This window comes from Salvelinus namaycush, chromosome 40 (assembly GCF_016432855.1).
Source record: "Salvelinus namaycush isolate Seneca chromosome 40, SaNama_1.0, whole genome shotgun sequence".
In the NCBI taxonomy this organism is placed as follows: Eukaryota; Metazoa; Chordata; class Actinopteri; order Salmoniformes; family Salmonidae; genus Salvelinus; species Salvelinus namaycush.
In genome coordinates this window covers 114,621-133,985 of record NC_052346.1, presented here as the reverse complement: position 1 = coordinate 133,985, position 19,365 = coordinate 114,621, and the positions used below count along the sequence as shown (strand labels likewise).

The window sequence follows — 19,365 nt, the reverse complement described above, 5'->3', positions numbered from 1 at the left end:
CCAGTTGTCTATGAAGTTTTCATAGTTCCGAGTTAACAGTTGTTTTGTGTGCGGCACAAATCATGCTTCATTGACAGCATGGCCAATGTTGAACGTTTATCATTTTAAACTTGGAAAAGAGCCCCAGATTTGGGACCACACCCACTGTCACTGATTCCTTTCAAACTACTTGTTGAATTTGCGATTTCCAACTTGTGTAATGTTTATGTCCAATGGACGATTTTATCTATAATTTCTCTTCATTATTTCTCTTCCTATGACAAGGATTAAAAAAGATTTGCCAGAAGATTGTCCCCAAAAGTGACAGAACATTGAGCCAATCATGGCGCAACGCTCCGTATTTTCTGCTGGCTTGCCCCACCACCACAGAAAGCACTGAGCTAGGCTGAAATACCTGCATTTTGGAGCTGCCTTACTCAATAAAACAAAAACGAGACCATGTTTGTATGTGGCTTCATTAACTCAATGATATATTATTTTTAACATTGTTTGCAAACTGATATGTGACACGTATTAATGCCAAAATAACATGCAAAAAAGGCAAGCCCCAAGAAAATATAATAATGTAAAAAATATGGGGCTCTGCCCAACCTGCCCTGAATAACAGGTCACCACTGGAAGTAGGGCATCCTTCTAACAGTAAATCAACTTTGTTAGACCTCACCTTAATGGCCCTTATGCAACTAGGTGAGATATGTTTTCATTGTTTTGGGGCAGAATTATGTGAGGTGTTTTTGGAGGTGCATCTTGGTCAGTTTAGCTCGGAAAATGCCGCCCTCGTCTCACCCTCTGCCACCTAATAGCCGATTTAAACCGATTTATGCTTGATCCGAAAATGCGGCCAGAGGCGCAGTACGGAGGGTGTAACGCAATTGCGAAGCCTCTGGAGACTTGCGGAGGCCAAATCGAGCACTGTACGGCGATGCCGTGCGCCTCCTACATTCTGTAACAATGCGGAGGCTCCCGTATAGCTCCACATTAACATGATTGGTCGTAGATATATATCTTTTTTTCACCTTTATTTAACCAGGTAGGCCAGTTGAGAACAAGTTCTCATTTACAACTGCGACCTGGCCAAGATAAAGCAAAGCAGTGAGACAAAAACAACAGAGTTACACATGGGATAAACAAACGTACAGTCAATAACACAATAGAAAAATAATAAATAAATAGGCCAATAGTGGTGAAGTAATTACAATTTAGCGATATATGTGCAGATGAGGATGTGCAAGTAGATATACTGGTGTGCAAAAGAGCAGAAAAACAAAAACAAATATGGGGATGAGGTAGGTAGTTGGTTGGATGGGCTATTTACAGATGGGCTGTGTACAGCTGGTGTAACGATTGTCGTCGGGAGGAGAGGAGGACCAAAGTGCAGCGTGGTACGTATCCATAATATTTTTAATAAAGATGAACATGCGAACAAAAACAACAAAACGACCAACGAACAGTTCTGAAAGGTGCAACAAACACTAAACAGAAGATAACCACCCACCAACACAGGTGGGAACAGGCTACCTAAGTATGGTTCTCAATCAGAGACAACGACAGATAGCTGCCTCTGATTGGGAACCATACCAGGACAAACACATAGAAATACAAAACAAGGACAACATAGAAGACCAGACATAAATTGCCCACCCAAACTCACGCCCTGACCAACCAAAATAGAGACATAAAAAGGATCTCTACGGTCAGGGCATGACAGCTGGTAGTATGTGGTAGTGGAGTAGGGGCCTGAGGGCACACACTGAGGGCACACAGTGTGTTGTGAAATCGGTAATGAATGTATTGTAATGTTTTTAAAATTGTATAACTGTCTTAATTTTGCCGGACCCCAAGAAGAGTAGCTTCGGGGATCCATAATAAATAAATAAACGGGGATCCATAATAAATACAACTATTGGTTGACGGTAGGGGGCAACATTCTTCACAAGAGCTCTGTATAGTATCTTTCATGCAAAAAATACACCTTATATTGAATTTGAAAGATAATTTTTCTTAGTTTATGCATATGAGCACGCACCGTCTGATTAGAAAACGTGTTGCGCAACCCACTTTTCCCCCCACTCGGACGCACACAAGAACCATATTTGTCCTTGAGCGTGCACATTTTTTCACATATTTTTACTGTTGAACCAGGGTCGTTACACTATTATTACTCACCCAGTTTATTTTTATAAGTATGTCCATTGTCGCTAGTTTGCCTTACTTTGACATTAGCTTCATATTAAATTCTATAAACTAGTCTATCGATAATCTACATTGAGTTCATGACGATTGTGTGAAATCAAGCTGCAGTCCAGTGCACCATTCTGAACTGAAGTATTTTTGCTGAGGTCATATGAGGACAAAACCGGGTCTGATCTTTGAACACAAATTACATTAAGACTGACAATCAGGCTAATTTAACAGTGGTAATTTAGAGACTCTAAACTTTTACTTCCAGATTGGTTGTTAATCATTCACCCGACCCCTTGTAAGAAATGCATTTGTGGCAAAAGACCATAAAACATAAATTAAGGCAGCGAAGAAGAGGTGAAGCGAGGCTCTACTCCCGTCAAAAACTATCCACTCAAGAATACAGCGAAAGCAGACCAAGGGCTCTATTCAATCCGTATCGCTGAAGTCCACGTTGGAGCATGATTGAAATTAAGGCTGCATTCACGATAGATGCTGCATATGTCGGCTCAATCGGAAATGACCTTTACATTTCTCTCTCGCAGCGCTTTAGTGATACAGACTGAATAGAGCCCCAAGTGTGGATTTTTTTGTATTGGGGTCTGTGAGAGTGTGAGGGATTTTGTAAAAAAATGGTCTTGTATGAAATTTGAAATTAATTCTCCAATCGCGCATCATCAGGCAAATTATGTTTACAGGGTGGAATCCAAAATTGAATGTATAAAGTGATAAAACAAATGCAGGTAGTTGTGCAAGACATTTTGAGATAAAAAGATAAGTAGCATATCATTTTTAAATGTGTGCATGCTTTTCTCCTCCAACAATACAACAGCAGATTCAAAGGATGTGTGGTAGGCAGAAATCAAAACTCTTCCGCAGTAGGATGCACTTGTGTTTCCTTGCCAAAAGGATGCTATTGAGGAGGCGAGGACAGTCTTCCGCTTGCCTACTAACGAACTGACACACTCATTGGTTTCTGGGTCACGGAGGACGGAGGACAAACTTTTGACCAAATGAGAACTCCAATAACTCCCATTGTTAGGACGGAGACAACACCATCTCGTCATTATATTGAGCAGTGTTTCCCAACCCTGGTACTAGAGTACCCCCAACAGTACACATTTTCATTGCAGCCCTGGACAAGCACACCTGATTCAGACTGTAAACTAATCATCAAATGCTCAATTAGTTAAATGAGGTGTGATTGTCCAGGGCTACAACGAAAATGTATACTATTGGGGGTACTCGAGGACCAGGGTTGGGAAACACTGATATAGAGTACCTTTGATTAAGGACTATCTTGCTTAGCCATCTTTATATTGTATTTCCAGGTACAGACCTCAGGTACTAGAAGTATAATATATAAATAGATATAATACACTGAGCAAAAATATAAGCACAAACGTTTCATGAGCTAAAATAAAAAATCCCTGAAACGTTCCAGATGCACAAAAAGCTTATTTCTCTCAAATTGTGTGCACAAATTTGTTTGCATCCCTGTTAGTGAGCATTTCTCCTTTGTCAAGATAATCCATCCACCTGGCAGGTGTGTCATATAAAGAAACTGATTAAACAGCATGATCATTACACCTTGTGCTGGGGACAATAAAAGGTCATTTTAAAATGTGCAGGTTTGTCACACAACGCCACAGATGTCTCAAGTTGAGTGGGAGTGGGCAATTGCCATGCTGACTGCAGGAATGTCCACCAGAGCAGTTAACAGAAACTGTAATGTTCATTTCTCTACCATAAGCTGTCTCCAATGCCGTTTTAGAGAATTTGGCAATACGTCCAACCTGCCTCACAACCGCAGACCACGTGTAACCACGCCAGCCCAGGACCAACACATCCAGCTTTTTCACCTGCGGGGATCATCTGGGGGGAGGGGGGGGGGGGGGTATTTCTGTCTGTCTGTAATAAAGCCCTTTTGTGGAGACAAAAAGGGCTTTATTACACCCACAATTGGGTGGGCCTATGCCCTCCCAGGCCCTGCCCAGTCATGTGAAATCAATAGATTAGGTCCTAATGAATGTATTTAAATTCACTGATTTCCTTATATGAACTGTACCACAGTAAAATCTTTGACATTTTTGCATGTTGCATTTATATTTTTGTTCAGTGTCTTTAATCCCAAGTAATTGGTTGATCCATGAAAACTCAGGGCTAGCACTTAAATATGCCACTGAATCTGAACACAATTTTCTGTCTACATGCCAACATTCCATTTAAACAATGCAACCATACACTGTCTGAAATCAGTTGATAGGACTTAGACAAGCTGTAAATGCAACAAGTACTGATAATGTATCATATAATAATTTTGCCAAGAAAAAACATTTTAGAGGCTATTTATACAGAACATTGGTATAAGACCAATATAAACTATTTATATGATAATAATTCTATTACATAATTGCTGATATGTCTTATTTTCCTGCTGAAAGTATAATCAGGATTATACCTCTGCCATTCATTCCAATTAGACTGGTTTGGATTTCTCCCTGACCAATATGGCTGCCATTTTCAAACCATTCTGGAACTTAGAAATTTAATGACTTATCCTATTAAAATTAAAGGACCTCTCAATGTACCTAACCCTATTTCCTTGTTGAATATCAATCCTATGTTATTTATGCAAAGACAAAAATCCACACAAAAAATAAGCATTACATGCTCAAATTTCAGCACTTTATTGATCAATTCCTTCAGGTACATAACCATAGTGCATATAGCCACTTCACAATTACCAACAGCATTCTGGAATACTTATAACTTTCATTACAGTAAAATAACTTACACTTTCAACAGCTCCTGTGAAACCAGGGAATATATTGTCATTCCTTCAGGAGGGAGAGAAACCAGGGACCTTCAGTAACCACCAGCTGATCAACCATGACTGATATCTCAGCATTAAATCAAGTAATATTGGATTCTGTTCACAAGTAAGATGGGTCTGGCATAGGAAGTATTCCATGACAACACAAAGATTGATGAGTCCTGGCCATTAAATAGTGATTTTGTGTCATTGAAGTACAGATCAAAAAAGGGACAACAAACTCAGATTAAAAACACTTAACTTAAATATTTATCTTCAAATATAATGTTTTATGATGTCGCAGACTTCAAATATGCAACAAGGTCTTGGCGCTCGCCCTTCTTCTTGATGCCAGCAAAGATCATCTTTGTTCCTGGAATGTATTTCTTAGGGTTTTCCAAGTACTCCATCAGGGTGGCTTCACCCCAAGTAATGCCTACAAGAGAATAATACAATCCCTTAGCTAAGGCAAGGAACTCTGTACATCAAGACAATATTCAGTTAATTATCTGACATTTAATTCATGACCTGCAAGTTTGGGGACAGCTATACATTTCCTCACTTGACTAGAAATGTAAATTGACTCATGCAGCACTAACTAGTTCATGGCTAGAAGGGATCCAGCTTTTGTCAAATTGCGACTTTTTTCAGCAAACTAGGCACATGTCACACATCAGCACTTCACAGGAGTAATTTGAACCTAAATATTTATTCTTTACCAAAACACCTTTTTGGTGGCAGAAATGCCTTCTGGAACATGTGAACTTTCATTTGCCTTAATAACAAACTTGTATGCCATCTGTAAATACAAATTAAATTACGAGCCTAGCTGGTTTAGCCACGGAAAAAGTCAGGAACCTTCCCGCTAGGCATAATTTGCTGAGATAATGGATGGGCTGGAAATCCCGAGAGATGAATTTGACTTAGACTGCCATGTAGCATGCATCGGTCTATAACATGAGCTGCTCAGTATGTGTAGGTAATCCATTCTAACACAGCTTTTTTTGAAAGATGTCACAAACTGCAAAAGTGTTGCTAATGCTCTCCACTTTCTGGAGAACGATCGTGCCATGCTGACTGATTCATTTTCAGACGATGAGGAAATCCCTGATTTAGGTTAAAACATTTTAATTGAACCAGACATTGTAATCATCTGAAACGGCAATCAAGAGTGTTGTTGTCACAGAAGAAGTTGACAAGAGTTTTGAAATCAGTGAAATGCCTGGTGGAAGCAGAGTATGATACCTAAGAAAATTCTGCCGAAGGCTGTTGTATGAAATCACCTGCCTCCAGATTACATCTTCAAACTAAGGGCAATCATGGCATCCATGACAGAGGGAGAAGCGTTAATCCATGCATGTGTAAGAGTCTATCTAGCTAGCTACATTTTCAGATATTATACATTCATAATTTTGTTCGAAAGTTGCTTTAATTGCAAGTTAAAGCATACTGTTAGCTAGCTAACATTACATGTATGATCTGTACAGTAAAAATTGTTGCATCTCAGAAATCCATTTGCATCGCTAGTTATAGCCTAATGTTAGCTATCTAGCTAACACTGAAACCAGTTGGTTAGCTTTGGCTACCTGCAGAATCATGTATGGTAGTAACATGAGTTGGTATTATGGTGAATGGTTTAGCTAGCTAGCTACATGTCTAAACAAAAGACTCCACTATGCAGGTAACCATTTCATTATGCCATTTATACCTTCTGTATCCTGTACATGTGACAAATAAACTTAGATTTTTGATATAGTGTGTTTACCAGGTAGAATGCCCTTTTTTTATTCCGTCACACTCACAAACGTAAGCAATTTTCTGCAATTAGCTGTGTTGTGAGTTTATTAACCTGTAATATTTTTTTTTTAAATGTGCTAAAGTTCAATCAGTCAGCTATGATATGGTCATTAATTGAACTGGCTACTCAGCTAACTTAACGTTAGCTAGCTAACAAGTTAGAAATGAACCAAAACATTGTTTAGAAAGTTGCTTTTAGTTGCCTCGTTTGCTAAATTTAGATATACTAAATTCATTTTTTTAAACGGATGGGTTCATTGGTGTTAAAATATACCAGTTCTGCTATTTTGGAACACCAGGCTGCTGATGTCATGCAGCTTGTCATTTTTAGGTTTATACTTTTTCATAACGACAAGTTTGATGTCAGATGACAATAGAATGTTCATGATGTCACTGCGACAACTGTCTACAGACATGACAATAGACATAGTATAAACAAGTCTTTAGTCTTGGAATCTTTGGATGTTTAGCACATTACCATACTCACTCCATTTAGCACATGTAAATCCCTAAAGAGATGCGTGGGGCTAAGGTTTAAGAGGGTGTAAACAATGCTGAATGGGTGTAGACAATGAAGAGCTCTCTAGTAGGTGTACCAAAACATTCAAAGGGCCATTTTCTCAAAAGTGGGGTTACAAGTTGATCAACTTTCAAAGCCGAATTACTTTCCCCATTGTTCCTCAACTGTAGTGTATGATATACCATTTTCTAGCCCTGAGTCTCTACTCCGAATCGAGATGATTTGACTTTCGTAGCAGGTTAGGAAAATGTTGTTAATTTGACAATCTGGATCCCTTCTAGCCATTTCCCACTAACTAGGAGGACAGGTGAAAAGGCCTACCTTTGCTCTTGTTGGCATCCGTGTAGGAGTAGCCCTCAGCCTGACCAGTCTTACGTCCGAACAGACCCCAAAGGTTTGGACCCACTTTGTGCTTCCCACCGTCTTCGACAGTGTGGCACTGGGCGCATTTCTGAACGAAGGCCTTCTTTCCCTTCGCAATGTCACCCATAGTAACCTAGTGGAAGATACAGAACACGTTAGGTTAGCTACACTCTGGTTTATCACCTAACGTTATACAGGACTTGGTCTGGATTAGTCTGGGCAATATTCAGTTGACTAACAGCAAGCAACTGGGCCACCTCCCCGATGAAGGTGATTCTACCATCGAAAGGTCATTTGAGATGACGTGATCTAGCTACCAAATCAGCAACTTTTTGCTCAGAAAAATATAACTTCACGTGCCAAATTAGCCACACTGCCCTGAGTTAGTTCAGCCAGCTAAAGTTAGCTAACTAGCTAACCATCAATTGAGCATTGCAGCCGACATCGCGGGCTCGTAACTACAACAATCTGTCGATTTAGCGAACCAAAACGTAATTTAGTTAAAACAAAAACGAGTTAGCTAATTGTAATTGGGTTTCTTACTACGACAACACATTTTTCCATAGAAGAAAGCTGACAGGTGAGTTTGCTAGTCAGATGGGTAGTGCTGCTAGTTTGGCCAAGTTAGTAATTTGCCGCTATTATTGACAAGGAGCTGTCAGTGATGCTGAGTTAGCTAGCTATATATAGCAAGCTAAGAAGAGGTCAATGATCTGCAATATATATCTAACTACCTATAAAATCATACACTTTAATCAAATCCATTATAAATGAAAGACAATCTAAAAGGGCATGGATGGAGGGGCACAGCTTTAGTCAATTGTTTCCGAATTGCAGGTTAGGTTTACGCAATTCCTATTCTTCAAAGCCCAGGACACGCTGTCCTACTCACGTTAAATTTACCGGTATATCATAATTTTAGTAGAATACCAGCAGCAGTGATACGGTCACAAGGTAAAACAAAATGAGTCACGATTATTACCTTTGAATAATATCTTTTTAAACCTGCCAAGGAATTGTCATCTATCGGTTGCCTATGGAATGGTCCTACTGTGGAGGTCACATCATTTTAGAGGCGCCGGCATTTGACGTCACAATCAGGCAGTACTTCAGTCACGTGCTAGCTTTCGACGAATATGTAGTGGTACTGTCACCGGGCACGCTATTTTGTTTTGGTCCTTCCACACCAGACGCGATCAGGATAAGCAGGTTGAAATATCAAAACGGACTCTGAACCAACTATATTAATTTGGGGACAGGTCGAAACATACATTTAGCTAGTTAGTTTGCAGTTGCTAGCTAATTTGTCCTGGGGTGTAAACATCGGGTTGATGTTTTACCGGAAATGCACAAGGTCCTCTTTATCCTTGATCTTTGTAGAATTATGATCCATTTTGAGTCACACAAAATCCTGTGTTCTCTACTCCGACAATTAATCTACAGATAAAAGGGAAAACCTAGTTGGTTTCTAGTAATCTTGACTCTTTTGGTCTTCCTCTATGTTCTTTATTGGTTGGAATCCAACTTAAAGGTGCACTACCACCACCTGGACTGGAGTGTGGACCTCAGTTTAGCCACAGATAGACGAATGAGACAGATATTTCACTGGATGTATACATGTGAATCATCCGCTTGGCGTTTCCACTCACTACAATGCATGGTAGTGAGAGGAAGCCCAGTTGCCAGCAGTGGGAGAAGATGGATCTAGATGGATTTTGGCCTACATTCTGCTAATTTTCTCATCGATGAAACATTTGATCTATATACAATTTTCCGTTCCCAAAACTCATGTTACAAACAGAGTTGACTTTTGCAGACTTCACTAATTAAGTTTTTAAAAATGTAGTTGTTTAGGAGTGCAAAGGCATATTGAGTTATTGCACATACACACTTCACAATGTAGGCGTTCCCTAACGGCAAAATGCGCAGGCATGCTAGAACGCGCCAATAGATTCTCGCTAGCTCGTGCTTGGCTCTGCCCACCTTCATGCTTGTGCTGTTCACTATAACTAATTTGTTCCCATTTGAAACGACAGGCTGTGGTCTCTTGGTTTAGTTACAAAACGATTTGGTTCAGCATTCAGTTACCCACATGGGTAAATGCTCTTAAAAACCAATGAGGAGATGAGAGGCCGGACTTGCAGCTTGTTAAGCATACAAAAATATACGTTTTATTTTAGCGCCTGGCTACGCAGACGCTCATTGACGGGCGCAAACAGTTTGGATGAAATTATCGAATAACATGTACAGTAAATTTGGAAAGTGTTCAAACCCCTTGACTTTTTCCACTTTGTTACAGTACCGCCTTATTCTAAAATGGATTAAATAGTTTCCCCCCCACCAATCTACACACAATATCCCATAATGACAAAGCAAAAACAGAGACTTGTCCCGAAGCCACTCCGGCGTTGTCTTAGCTGTGTGCTTAGGGTCGTTGTCCTGTTGGAAGGTGAACCTTTGCCCCAGTCTGAGGGTTCTGGAGCAGGTTTTCATCAAGGATCTCTGTACTTTGCTCCGTTCATCTTTCCCTCGATCCTGACTAGTCTTCCAGTTCCTGCCGCTGAAAAACATCCCTACAACATGATGCTACCACCACCATGCTTCACCGTAGGGATGGTATTGGCCAGGTGATGGGCGGTGCCTGGTTTCCTCCAGACGTGACGCTTGGCATTCAGGCCAAAGAGTTCAATCTTGGTTTCATCAGACCAGATAATCTTGTTCCTCATGGTCTGAGAGTCCTTTTGGTGCCTTTTGACAAACTCCAAGCAGGCTGCCATGTGCATTTTACTGAGGAGTGGCTTCCGTCTGGTCACTCTACCATAAAGGCCTGAGTGCTGTAGAGATGGTTGTCCTTCTGGAAGGTTCTGACCAAGGCCCTTCTCCCCCGATTGTTCAGTTTGGCCAGGCGGCCAGCTCTAGGAAGAGTCTTGTTGGTTCCAAACTTATTCCATTTAAGAATGATGGAGGCTCCTGTGTTCTTGGGAACCTTCAATGCTGCAGACATTTTTTGGTACCATTCCCCAGATCTGTGCTTTGAGACAATCCTGTCTCGGAGCTCCACAGACAATTCCTTCGACCTCATGGCTGGGTTTTTGCTCTGACATGCACTGTCAACTGGGACAGGTGTGTGTGTGCCTTTCCAAATCATGTCCAATCAATAGAATTTACCACAGGTGGACTCCAATCAAGTTGTAGAAACATCTCAAGGATGATCAATGGAAACAGGATGCACCTGAGCTCAATTTCTAATAGCAAAGGGTTTGAATACCTATGTAAATAAGGCATTTCTGTTTTTTATTTTTAATACACTTGTAAAAAGTTTGCTTTGTCATTATGGGGTATTGTGTGTAGATTGATTAGGAAAACAATGAATTTAATACATTTTAGAATAAGGCTGTAACGTAACAAAATATGGAAAAAGTGAAGGGGTCTCTACGAATGCACTGTACAGTATGTGTAAATGTATTTTGCAACGCTCACGCGTTGACTAGAGCCCGTCGTTGTACAATGGATCAAACTTATCATAGTTGCCAGAACAAGCAAGGAAGTGGGCAGAGGCAAGCAAGAGCTAGTGAGATCCTATCTGTGCGTTCTAGCATTTATTTGCATATTTCTATTAGGGAACACCTAATCTAAAGTGCGCTTGTGCAATAACTCAATTTGCCCTTGCACTCCTAAGCAACGCAATTGTTTTGTAACTTTGGCAAAGGTAAAGTCTACAAAAACGCAGTCCACTCTGTTAGTTACAGATTGTACTTTTGCAAAAAGAAAACTATATAGATCAAATGTTTCATCTATGAGAAAATTAGCAGAATGTCGGCCAAAATCCACCTCACTCGATATTCTCCCACTGGGCTTCCTCACATCCCCATATTTGGTAGTGAGTGGAAACGCCAACCGGACGCTTCACATTTATACATCTGGTGAAATATCTGGCACATTGTTTTATCTGTGGCGGTATCACAGATTATATAGTGGCCGCCCTAACAATTAAAATAAATGTCTTAAAAAATGGAAGGCAGTCAGGTGGAGGCAAGATCAGGTGGGACGATTCTAGCCAATTAGAGGGGAGATGTGTGTGTGAACCAAGGGTCCAGGGTTCACACTAGAGCAGGGTTTCCCAAACTCAATCCTCGGGACCCCAATGGGTGCACGTTTTGTTTTTTGCCCTAGAACTACACAACTGATTAAAATAATCAACTGATCATCAAGCTTTGATCATTTGAATTAGCTGTGTAGTGTTAGGGCAAAAACCAAAACGTGCACCGAGTTTGGGAAACGCTGCGCTAGAGTTATTCACGGATCCGCCTGTTCCCAAATATCCGAGACCGGATCCAGAATTCTAAATAATGTCATGGGTCTGATCTGATATGATTATCACTGGTCACTGTATGTGTAATTTTAACTGACTTGTCCGGAAAGACCCGAACAGATCCAAATGCGACTACTACAGTAGAGAGAGAGAGACATTTTATAATTTATTCTGCTTCTCTTGCTTTTCACAAGAGTGGATTGTGGCACGTGGAGCTTGTTGTTGTTGACCAGTCATAAGTCATCAAAGCGACAATAAGCTACAGTCATAGAGCCTCCTCGTGTGGCAAAAGTTAGGATCAAATCAAGCTTTATTTATACAGATCAAATCAAATCAAGCTTTCTGTATACAGCGCTTTTCAGACATGGAATGCAACACAATGTGATTCACAGGGAAATAAAAATAACAATGAAAATAAATATTTACTACATAACAAACATAAGAGGATAAAAAAATAAAGAATAACAACAAAAACTGAATGACTAAAAGCACCCTAAGGAAAAGCAAAGATTAAAAAGGTGTGTTTTAAAATCTCTTTTAACAATGTCAACGGTTTCGGCCCCCCTTAGGTTCTTTGACAGTCTATTCCAGAGGCTGGGGGCATGGTAATTGACGGTTGCTTCTCCATGCCTCTTGGTCCTCGGCTTTGGGATAGTTAAAAGACCAATGCCAGAGGACATGAGGGACCTACTGGGTACATAACTTAAATGCATGTCTGACATGTATTGGGGTGCACAAACATGGATTGATTTAAAAACCAATAGAAGAATCTTCAAATGAATTCTAAAACTCACAGGCAGACAGTGCAGAGACCTTAAAACCGGTCTAATGTGTGCTCTCCGTCTTGTATTAGTCAGTACCCATCCTGCAGAATTCTGTATGTTTTGCAGTTGACCAATGGCTTTCTTGGGTAGACCAGACAGGAGAGCATTACAGTAGTCAAGCCTGCTTGTAATAAAAGCATGGATGAGTTTCTCTGTATAAGTCTGAGAGAGAAACGGACGCACCTTGGCAATGTTCCTCAGGTGGTAAAAAGCTATTTTGGTCACATTCCTAATGTGTGATTCGAAATTGAGTTGAGAATATAAATGTAACCTTTATTTAACTAGGCAAGTCAGTTAAGAACAAATTCTTATTTACAATGACAGCCTACCCCGGACGACGCTGGGACAATTGTGCGCCTCCCTATGGAACTCCCAATGACAGCCGGTTGTGATACAGCCTGGAATCAAACCAGGGTCTGTAGTGACACCTCTAGCACTGAGATGCATTGCCTTACACCGCTGCGCCACTCGGAAGCCTAAAACAACACCTAGGTTTTTTAACTGGTGTTTTATCTTTATTGCCCATGAATTAAAATGTGCTGCCAGATTCTCTCATTGTGCTGTGGCTCCAAAAGTAAGTACCTCAGTCTTGTCTTGATTTAGCTGGAGGAAGTTGTGAGCCATCCTAGTATATAAATCACTAATACAGTCTAATAATTTATCCACTGAGCTAAAATCCTCTGGTGACACAGAAATGTAAAGGTGTGCATCATCTGTGTAGCAGTGAAAATCAATGCTGTGCTTTCTGGTAACGCTGCCAAGGGGTAACATATATAAACTGAACAGTACCGGACCCAAAATGTATCCTTGTGGAATGCCACGTGTTATGTATTTTCTCTGAGTTATGTTCACCAAGGGTGCCAAAAAACTCTTGACCGTTTAAAAAGGTCCTAAACCAATTTAGAACTGGACAGGACAGACTACTCCAGCCTGTCCAGAAGGACATCATGGTCAACAGTGTCGAATGCAACACTTAAATCCGCGAGTACAAGAACAGAGAGATATTTGGCATCTGTGTTGGCTCTAAGATCATTTACAATTTTAACTAAGGCTGTCTCTGTGCTGTAGTGGGCCCGAAAACCAGATTGGAAAATAACATTGGCAATTAAAATATAATTTAGCTGTTTGAAAACCAATTTCTCCAGAATTTTGCTTAAGAATGGAAGGATGGAGATTGGCCGAAAATCGCTAAGAGCTGAAGAATCTAGATACATTTTCTTCAGAAGGGGTTTCACCATAGCAGTTTTTAGTGCAGTGGGGAAAGTGGCTGTGAACAGGGAGTGTTTAGCATTAGTTTGCACTTCTTCAGATATGCAATTAAGAACTGTTTTGAAAAAGGTGGTGGGGATAGGATTGAGAAGGCAGGTAGAAGGCTTAAGTTGGGATATAATTTTCCTGAGCATGTCTGTGTCAACCAGGGAAAATAAATTAATTGTTACTTTGCGTGGTAGGCTAGAGCACATATCAAACTTCTCATCAGATCTTTATTGACTGATACCCAGCTTTATCTCTGAAATATGCCGCAAATTCATCACATTTAGATGCAGAGGAAAATTTGCATGAGGTAGGTTTGAGGGGGTAGGATTTATCAGGCCATCAATGATCAAAAAGAGCACTCTCAAATTATTCTGATTATTAGTGATCAAGTTAGAAAAATGAGCCCGTCTGGCATTTCTATTTGCCTTGTTATATGCCAAGTTGCTCTCACAGAATATCAGAATGGACCTGCAACATTGACTTTCTCCGCTTCCGCTCTGCCTTTCTGCATTTCTCTTTAATTTATTAGTTTCCTCACTCATCCAAGGGGAGTACTCCGTTTGGATGTGGCCTTTTTCAACTTTACTGGAGCTATGGCATCAATGGTTGCCCTTAGTTTGCTATTAAAGTTATTAACTAAATCATCACAAGAGGAAGGCAGAATAGGTGATGGAGTATTGTTTATACAGAAAAAGTCCTTACAGCTGAGAGCATTTCTGAGTATGAAAAGCTGTAGTCTGGGGGAGGTTTCAATAAGAGCAGCACTACAGGCTGAAGACAGCCATGCTTCAGTGAGAAACATGCAATCAACAAGAAAAGTTACTAGTGTACTAGTGATTGCGCTAACATTTAAAAGTGCCATATCAATGTGTGTGCCACTCTGCCCCTGGGGCATCTGCGTAGAGGTAACCAATGAAGTAACAACCAAATGATTAATGTTACAACCAAGTTTTCTGACAGTCTCCAATCAAAAGGTAAAGGAGAATGATAGGCTACAACGACAAAGAGCTGCTACTGGCTACTTAATATTCTTAATGGAGTTTTTGTTATTTGTAACTGTGGGATGAGAAAGCATATGCACTGCAGCCTCAATTAGCCTGGCTAGCTAAATTTGGCTTATCTTCACTGTCCTTCTTTTTTTATATCATGTTATATATATATATATATATATATATATATATATATATATATATATATATATATTAGTATTGTGGCTTTGGCTATGGATATTCAAGATAATTTATTATTCACGCCTGCTCCCGCTCTTCCACCCTGGCACTCAAGGGCGCCAGGCTTCCCTGCATTACGCACTCCTGCCACCATCATTTACGCACACCTGCCTTCCCTCGTCACGCGCATCAGCGATATTGGACTCACCTGGACTCACTCAATCACCTGTTTATTACCTCCCCTATATTTGTCAGTTCCCCAGCTCTGTTCCCCGCTGCTGCATTGTTTGTCATCTGTCTTTGTGTTTCCCAGTTCTGACGCTGTTCCTGTCCTGTTGCATGTCCGTTCCTAATTAAATGTCAACTCCCTGTACCTGCTTCTAATCTCTAGCGTCATTCCTTACAGAATGCAGCAGCCTACATACAAAGCTTCGGGGAGTACTGGCGTTCCGGTTTGTAGTGACATCGGTCCTGGGTCGCCGCCGATGGAACCGGGGGTGCTTAGCCAGCTCGTCGGACTTCCACGCCCTAGCTGGCTCGAGAGGTTTCCTTGCCCCGGTTGGCTCGGAAGGCGCCCATCCCACGTCGGGCCTCAGCCGGATCGTCAGGTCTTGTTTGCCCAGCCGGCCAGGACTTTTCTTGTTTTGTTGGTGACGTCGGGCTTGGATTCCGCCGCCGATGGAACCGGGGGTGCCTAAGCCAGCTCGTCGGGCTTCCACGTCCTCCCTGTCTCGAGAGGTTTCCTTGCCTCGGTTGGCTCGGCAGGTTCCCATCCCACGTCATGCTCCACCGGATCATCGGGCTTCCACGCCGCAGCGGGATCGACAGGTGTTCATGCCTCAGCCGGCTCGCCAGGCTCCCACTCCTCTGCCGGTTCGTGAAGAGTTTACCCCAGCCGGCTTGCCCAGCGCCCATGTCTCGGCCGGCTCGCCCAGGTGGGACGCCGGGTGGCGCCCCTAGAGGGGGGGTACTGTCACACCTGCTCCCGCTCCCGCTCTCTCAGCCTGGCACTCAAGGGCGCCAGGCTGCCCTGCATTATTCACTCTTGCCACCATCATTTACACACAACTGCCTTCCCTCGTCATGTGCATCTGTGATATTGGACTCATCTGGACTCACTCAATCACCTGTTTATTACCTCCCCTTTATTTGTCAGTTCCCCAGCTCTGTTCCCCGCTGCTGCATTGTCTGTTTTTGTGTTTCCCATTTCTAACGCTGTTCCTATCCTGCTGCATGTCCGTTCCTAATTAACTCCCCGTACCTGCTTCTATACTACAGCGTCATTCCTTACACATATAGGCCTATGCGCTAGGCTACATGAGGTGTGAGACTATTATTGGAAAAAGTCACACAAAAAAAGGCATGCGCTGTTTCTTGCGTTACTGCACAAGCTGGGCATCATTCACAAGTGGCTTAAGTGCCAGCCAGGTAGGCTAAACTCCTATTGTAAAACAAAGCAATGTGCTTAATATTAGGAAAGTTGAGAAATAAATATAGTAGACTGTGAGTGATTTGCGTCAATTCAAATCTGGTATCAGGACAAAATGTGATTCAGAGTTACCGAATATACTTTAAGTATTTGAATTAAACTCAAGCGATAAATGGTAAATGCAATTTTCGTATATACGGGTTCACTGTATCACCGCGCAGGGTTGAACAGGGAACTGGCAGGAAGTAAGTAAACAGCTGTTCTTATACCGTGACAGACGTATTTCCAACCCGTCTGTTGGCCTATCACAGTAGAGGCTGAGCGTGGTTTAAACTTTGCTCAGCCTATCGCTGGCACTCAGACTGGTCCCAGTCTCTTGGTGCTCTCAGCTGTCCGCATCTGGTCGTTGGGTAGATTAGATCCGTCTTGTGCCTCACCCCAGATTCTACACTCAAACAGTTCCTTATATGGTATTGTCCAGTGTCCTACCCTCCCTGGTTGGCCTGGAGATATGCACCCCTCCCCTCTCCAGATTGACCACAGCTTTTGCATCAAGGCACTCTGTTGCTCAATCTTTACACACATACACACACACAAACAATGCAGATGTAACAAAACAATATTCATCTTCAAACAATATGATAGCGGGCCATAATGCATAAACATAAATCCTAACAAGACTTAGTCTATAGAAAGCTGATGGCCTTTAATAGAAGCCATCAAAACTCTCACGCGATTGCATCCTATAGAAATGTTGTGCAACATGAGCTCATGGGCTCTCATGAATTGTGTTTGATTTCATTTTCGATTACATTTGCATTGATGTCAGAGTGATTAGAGGGACAATAGAGTACTGAGTACCAGGTAGTTAGCAAGTTTGGTAGGCTACTAATGACCATCAGCAGTATCAGAGCTTGGAGAAGCCTAGTTACCGTTTGGGCTCCCGAGTGGCACAGTGGTCTAAGACACTGCATCTCAGTGCAAGAGGTGTCACTGCAGTACCTGGTTTGAATCCAAGCTGCATCACATCCGGCCGTGATTGGGAGTCCCATAGGGTGGCGCACAATTGGCCCAGCGTTGTCCGGATTTGGCCAGGGTAGGCTGTCATTGTAAATAATAATTTGTTCTTAACTGACTTGCCTAGTTAAATAAAGGTTAAATAAAACATGAAGTGGTTACCGTAACAGTCCTAATCATAGCATAATGCTGAAAAAACATTGATGTTATGGATTAACATGCTCTGTACAGTTATCATGCATGTACAGTTAGTTACCTATCCAATAGATCACAAAGGGTTGTCTTTGATGGAAGCCTCTCTAATGCAAATTCGGTTGTGTGGTGTACCACACTGTTTACTGTTTACTAACGACCTTCCACTGACCTTGAAAAAAGCCTGTCTAATTGACACCTTTAGCATAGAGCTCCAGTCAGTTTAATTTTGTGAAAACTAATGGGCAAATCTCAGGTTTATATCATATGAGCATGGCTATGCTGAATCCTTACAATCAAGTTGCTGAATATTGGCGGGAACTGGAACACGCTGTCGTACCCGTCGATCCAGAGCATCCCAAACATGCTCAATGGGTATCATAACTGTGAGTATGCAGGCAATGGAAGAGCTGGGCCATTTTCAGCTTCCAGGAATTGTGTACAGATCCTTGCAACATGGGGCCGTGCATTATCATGCTGAAACATGAGGTGCCTGCCCATACTATAACCCCACCATGGGGCACTCTGTTCACAACGTTGACATCAGCAAACCACTCACCCACACAATGTAATCTGCCCGGTACAGTTGAAACCGGGATTTATCCTCACTTTGAAGGTGAGTATTTTCCCACTGAAGTCGGTTATGACGCCGAACTGCAGTCAGGTCAAGACCCTGGTGAGGACAACGAGCATGCAGATGAGCTTCACTAAGATGGTTTCTGACAGTTTGTGCAGAAATTCTTCGGTTGTGCCAACCCACAGTTTCATCAGCTGTCCGGGTGGCTGGTCTCAGACGAGCCCGCATGTGAAGAAGCTGGATGTGAAGTTCCTGGGCTGGAGTGGTTACACATGGTCTGCGGTTGTGAGGCCAGTTGGACATACTGCCAAATTCTCTAAAATGACATTGGAGGCGGCTTAAGGTAGAGAAATGAACATTAAATTATCTGGTAAAAGCTCTGGTGGACATCCCTCAAAACTTGAGACATCTGTGGCATTGTGTTGTGTGACAAAACAGCAGAGTGGCCTTTTATTGTCCCCAGCACACGGTGCACCTGTGTATTATATTATGCCGTTTAATCAGCTTCTTGATATGCCACACCTATTAGGTGGATGGATTATCTTGGCTAAGAAGAAATACTCACTAACAGGGATGTGAACACATTTGTGCACGCTTTTTGTGCTTATGGAATATTTCTGGGATATTTTATTTCATGAAACATGGGACCAACACTTTACATGTTGCATTTATATTTTTGTTCAGTGTAGAAATTGACTATTGATTGAAACTACTGTTGATATAAGCATTAATGGTATAATGGTTAACAATTACTGATAAGAGTTCATTATAAGGGTCTCTATATAAAATCTCAATGGTGCCCCACCTTTGATTAAATTGGATAGGATAACCAAATGAATTACAATGAATTAGATCAAAGCGGGAGCAGGTGTGACAGTACCTCCGCCCCTCTAGGGGCGCCACTCGGCGTCC

At 41.7% G+C, this 19,365-nt stretch overlaps 1 protein-coding gene across 1 annotated transcript; it reads right to left on the bottom strand.

Annotated features, from left to right (window-relative positions):
• Nucleotides 1–4,855: 4,855 nt before the first annotated feature.
• Nucleotides 4,856–8,762, bottom strand: LOC120033413 (cytochrome c). Its single transcript, XM_038979766.1, has 3 exons — nt 8,659–8,762; nt 7,635–7,809; nt 4,856–5,432 (listed from the first exon to the last, which is right to left on the bottom strand). Exons 2-3 carry the CDS (start codon nt 7,801–7,803, stop codon nt 5,287–5,289), a joined length of 315 nt encoding a protein of 104 aa, XP_038835694.1. The 5' UTR covers nt 7,804–7,809; nt 8,659–8,762; the 3' UTR covers nt 4,856–5,286.
• Nucleotides 8,763–19,365: the final 10,603 nt, after the last annotated feature.

Excerpts from the sequence above, each read along its gene's own strand:
- LOC120033413 (XM_038979766.1), bottom strand. The coding sequence starts at position 7,803 with ATGGGTGACATTGCGAAGGGAAAGAAGGCCTTCGTTCAGAAATGCGCC. Across the intron at positions 5,433-7,634 it reads GGATGCCAACAAGAGCAAAG|GCATTACTTGGGGTGAAGCC; the intron begins GTAGGCCTTTTC and ends ATTCTCTTGTAG.